The sequence below is a fragment of the Octodon degus genome, unplaced genomic scaffold (genome assembly GCF_000260255.1).
Source record: "Octodon degus isolate 3935 unplaced genomic scaffold, OctDeg1.0 scaffold00034, whole genome shotgun sequence".
NCBI classification, from domain to species: Eukaryota; Metazoa; Chordata; class Mammalia; order Rodentia; family Octodontidae; genus Octodon; species Octodon degus.
Genome location: NW_004524610.1, coordinates 8,383,517 through 8,389,026, shown reverse-complemented (window position 1 = coordinate 8,389,026; position 5,510 = coordinate 8,383,517). Strand labels below are relative to the sequence as shown.

The 5,510-nt window shown below is 46.2% G+C and overlaps 1 protein-coding gene across 4 annotated transcripts in view; it reads right to left on the bottom strand.

Moving 5' to 3' along the window:
* Nucleotides 1–5,510, bottom strand: part of Ncoa7 (nuclear receptor coactivator 7) — a 120,513-nt gene that overhangs the window by 63,271 nt on the left and 51,732 nt on the right. For all 4 annotated transcript variants that reach the window (XM_023714190.1, XM_004630240.2, XM_023714189.1 and 1 more), the window contains one exon: nucleotides 1,909–2,126. In XM_023714190.1, coding sequence (XP_023569958.1) covers nucleotides 1,909–2,126 — 218 coding nt within the window. The remainder of the gene's footprint in view (nucleotides 1–1,908; nucleotides 2,127–5,510) is intronic.

Genomic DNA, 5,510 nt, shown 5'->3' with positions numbered 1-5,510 from the left:
CCCAAGCCTCCAAAACAACTGTTCGCATTATGATCTCTACAGAAGCCAAAGATAACTGTGGCATCTCTTTTCTCAGGCTTATCTAAAACACACACACACACACACACACACACACACACACTCTTTCTACAGTCATTCTAACCCAATGACTACACTGTCACCAATATCCTTCCGGCATTTTCACAAGGGACAAATAAAGAGTGTTGATTCCTCTATATTTTTATTTTATTTATTTATTTTTGGTGGAACCGGGGATTGAACTCAAGCCCTTGCACTTGCCAGGGAAGCGCTTATTCTACTGAGCCATCTCCCCGGCCCCTTTATTTATATTTTAATCCTTCAACTCAATGCCCATTATTAGGTACCTGTCATGTTACAGATACCCAAATCACTCCAGCCTTCAACAGGAAATCAGATAAATGATGAAAACAATGCAAATGAAATACTACCCTGGACAGGACAAGGACAAGGACAGGGACAGGGACAGGGACAGGGACCGGGGGCTGGGGCATGGACAGAGCGGGGAGGGCTTCAGGGAAGACCTGGTGATTGGGCTGAGTTTGGGAGGTCAGGAAAAGCTGATGAGGTGAAGATGGCAGCTCGCTGCAGGCTTATCAGTATGTATACAACTCAGTACACACTAAAAAGCTATCCTGAAGCTGCGAGAAGCTGCGTGCAAAACAGGATAGAAAAAGGTCACTTTCCCGGATCCTTTCCCTCTTTCTCCTTTCGTAAAGAACATTTTTAATTTTAAGAGGAAGTTTATGGCCACACAGAAGTCTCCTTCGATACAGCGACAGTTAGACTTTTATCGCACTGTGACATGTGAGGCTGGAGGCCCCACTTAGCACTGTGACACACCATTAATCACCTCTGCCCATGCTGCACTACACGCCACATGCGCTGCCTGCTGGCTTTTCAGATCCATCAGGGCGAGCACAGCCCAGAAGCATCTGCGCCCACCTCAGCGGCAGCGTGTCTTGCCTCTGACGTGCACTGTTACGAAGTCACCTCCGACATGGACCCCAGATCTGGCTCCCCACAGCGTGGGCCTGACCTGGACCGGGCCTCAGGCCCCTTCCTTGTCTGCAAGAGCACAGGTCCTGCGCTGTGTGCGCATGCTGCTCTTAGGGACTTGGCGCAGCTTTCTCCCCTGGCCACCCACCGCACGTCACAGTCTGCATGTCACAGCCTGCATGTCACAAGCTTGGGCTCTGCCCTCTTTGCATTCTCTTTGGCACAGACTCCAGGCCTGCACGGGACAGAGCATAAGTCTAAGACGGACGATCCCACTAGAGCAACTAACTAGTGATGCTCCTGCCAGAGCGACGCGGTCCATTTCTGATGCCATGGCGGCTCTGTTCTTGCTCTGCAACCCCGGTTGGCCTCAAACTCACAGGGATCCCTCTCCCTCAGCCTACCCGGTGCTGGGATTACAGTGTGCACCACCATGCTCAGCACTATGGCTGTTCTGAGAAATGCTGGAACCCAGTGGACTTACTCTAAACTTCCTCTTAACTAAAATGTCCAAACTTTTCATTTTTTATTTTTACCTGACAGATGCAAAGCCATGTCACCATCATTATCTACTGTCTACGGCTGCTGCCAAAAACTATTGCCATTTGTAGAGCACTTTTATGGATATGTGTATCCACATTGAAAAATCTCTGTTTCTCTCATGGGGAAAGTAGTGTTCATTAGATATGTGTTTATTAGCATAAAATACACGCAAGACACTGTGCTAGGTGCTAGGAGCACAAAGTTGAATGGGACGTGGTATTATTTCATTGTCATTCCTTTACATAAACTTAAATACGTAAAGCAAGCGCCTGGGGCATTCAGCAGCTGTAGCATCATTATTATGGCCATTTATAAAACAGGCTTTTAAATATCATTACAGATACGCACCAACACTGTAGTATCTCTTCAGTTCCGTGCGCCTGATTTCCTTCAGCTGGTTGCTTTTCCTCTTTTTCTTCTCATCACTAATACATTCCTCTTCCACGGCAACGCTGCACTTGTCTTGCTCCAAAATGACACAGTTAGCATCTTCTTTCCCAGGATGAGTCCTCGTGGCAACACTCGATGCTGTCTCTGCATTTTGTTTGGCTTTTTTCTTTTTCAACCTAGGAATGGGGGGCGGAGAGTGGAGACACAATTTACTGCAAGGGATCTCAGGAACTGCGTGCTGTCAGGCTTTGAAATTTTTTTTTTTTTTTTTCCTCCTCGAATGCCTTCAGGGCACTTTTGGCGGCTGGAGTGTTGTGGGGATCAACTACAGCAACCTGAGGCTGACAGCTTTGTGGAAGCAGCCACTTAAAGAACTGAGCTAGGGCCAGGCCCCCTTGAAAATTATTTAACTGATATAGAAAATACTTTTTAATATTCTGAACTTTCTTGCTATCCTTTCATTTGTAACCATTTCAAAAATTCTTACATCATGACCCACAGCCCTTCCTTAATTCTGTATCCATGGTACTGTATTTCAGAAAAACACTGGAAATGTGGCCGGCACGAGCCAAAGTGAGAGCTTCTGCAGGCTTCACGCTGGGTGCTTCCTAGACCTCCAGACACACAGCCACCCACCTCGTGGCAACGCCCAGCCTGAGATGCTTCACGAAGGAAAGCACAGCACTCCTGGCTCTCCACAGTGCCTTGCGCTAATGGACAGGCATGCGGTAAACACAAGTCCTTCGTCACCACCCCAACTCAAAGTCAAGGCTTGGCAAGACTGCACCAGTTCTGCTGTGAGGCGTTCTTTTCCTTCAAGCCCAACACACAAGTACTGAAGGAAGAGCTCGAGCTCCTGAGCTCTAAAATACCTGATGACAACACATAATTATCATCCCAATTACTAACATAATAGCTGACTGCTACCTCAGAAAACATCTCTGATGCTTTGAATTCTTTACTCCTGAGTCCCAGATGGATGAGGTGAAGTTTATAAAATGCACTGAAGCCCAATCATTCAAAATATGTCACAGTGGGTGCCTCACTGGGATCGCCGATATGTCACGCTGCCTGCTGTCTTCCCTGAGCACGACATACAATGCCAAAGGGCAAGCCTTGCAAGCAAAGGTCTTGGCTTTGCAGACCTGCGGCTCTGCTCAGACGCAAGCGTGGTCGGTCTGAAGCAGGACGCCCTCCCGGGCCCAGGGGAAGGACCAGTCACCGCGCACCTCTTCTTACATTTCTATTTCCCTTCCTTCCTGACCACCTGGGCCATATGATGCTGGGTAATAAATAAGGAAATGTGTGGGTACAAAGTGACATAATGGTAGGATAATTCAGGCAGGATGGTTGATTTTATGGTTTTTCTTTTTTCTTTTTTCCAGTGATAATGAAAACAATATCACAGCTGAAGAAGGTCTCTCCAGAGGTGCTCACCCTCAGTGAGTTCTTTTGCTTTCAAACTGCTTTCCTTATTAGTGCATCCTTGTACACGAAAGTCATTTTCCTTGTGGGGAATACATGACATATCTTAATCGTTTTTCATTCCCTTTCCTCTCCTCCCTCCCCTCATCTCTCCATCCCTTTCCCTTATGGAAAAGCTCTCTCTCCCCAGTTTCTATTACCTATCTTTTACTTTGCTTTTTATTCATACTTTGGGTTTCTCACGTAAGAGAAGCTGTTTGATATTAATGTTTATGTCTGAATTTTTGACTTAACACATGGTCTCAAGGTGGATCCATTTATCTATAAATGACCTTTGCGGCAGAGTAGTACTCTACCTGTTGATGGATATATATGCTGCTTCCAAGATTTAACTATTATGAACTGAGCTGTTATAAACATGGACACACAGCCGGGTGTAGTAGCCCATGCTTGCAATCCCAGCACTCGGGAGACTGAGGCAGGAGGATCGTCGGGACTCTGAGACCAGCATGGGCTACAAAATGAGTTCAAGGCCAGCCTGAACTGCATAGCAAGACCCTATCTGGAAAAAAAAAAAAAGACAATAAACAAACAAACAAACATACATACATACATACATGAGTATGTCTTTCAGGGAGATACCTAGATGCTGATGTTTAGAAAGTTCTGACCTCAAGCCAAGGACCTAAACCCCTGAGCATCACTTTTTGTTAAATAATCAATCTTGTGTTTCCTTAGTTCTAGACAAGATCTTCTATTAGGACTGGCTGAGAGAACACATGTCAACATGTACACAGAACCAACAGAAACAGAAATATTTATCCTCTAAACACAGCCAGATTGAGTTTTGAAAATGGTACCTAGAAAGCTAGCTGTACTACGCACTGGGGATAAAGGTCCCAGATCCCAACAGCACACTGCAAGCACGTGCCGTCCACTGAACCCCGAGAAGCCAGGTCTGACGATGGCTGGCTGAGACATGAGCACATGGGCTTCGGCCCTGGAGACAAGACAGCAAGAAAAGCTGCAGATGAGCACACTGCTTCTTAGTTCAGCTGTCTTTTCAAGTTTAGTTGCTCAAAATTACAGACTCATACAAAGGCCTTATTTTCTGTAGACAAGTTTTCATTATCTTTGGAAGCTATTCTGGTAAGAGTAGGCAGCTCTTCGCAGAGCCGGGTCTGACAGTGCCTCGATAACACGACGTTCTCCTGCGAACGTGCAGGAGCCCGGTGCAGGGCACACCCCCACCCTCTGGCACACGGGAGTGCGGCACTGCCGACACCCTCACCAATGCGGCGCCCACGCATGCGAGGACTCTGTGCTAACAAATGAGCCGCCCAGAAACACGCTTCAGGCTTTCGAGGAGAGAAAATAGGGTCAGTGATCAGTTCCGCTCAGCCCGAGCTACGCTGCTGCCTAACGCAAACTCCACTTCAGGTTCACCTCAGAGTCCTCATTTCGCTGCCCCACGACGACCAGCTTGCTGCACTCTAGGGCTGGGTTTTGCAAACGGCAGCACCACTGGGGGGATCCCATCATGGACCGGCTTTCACACATGCAAATAACAAAACAGGATGCCATGTTTTATTTATTTTCTTCCCTTTTCTTCGCAGAACATTACTGCTAACAGACATAGCAAAACAGTTGTTACTTCAGAGAACAGCAAAACCAAACTTGATTTAAAAAAATAGCATAATTTAATACTTTAAAGTTCCCCAATCGGCCACCCCTTTTGTTTGGGATGGAATTCGACTAAGTGGAGGTTACGGGCATAACTGGAGCATGCGGATCTTGTGTGGAAATCAGACTGATTTCTGGCTGTCTTCAGTAAAACCCCTCCCAGCACAGAAATATTTTTAACACCTTTTCTTGATGAATGCAGGATAGTTAATGCTCTTTGACAATCCTTTCTACAATTTTTGTCTTTTAGGCCTTCTTCTTTTTCCAAGGCAGTTTAACCAGGGTCACTCCTTTTCACCAGAGACATCTGTTACAACTAAACTTACAGTAAGCTGGGAAAAGGTCTTGCAGAGAAGTGAGCCTCTCTAATTTCATCTGCATGCTTCCTGTGACCCCCAAACATGTACAATGCTACTGAATACTAAAAAATAGTTTGCAAATCATCTTTTTTT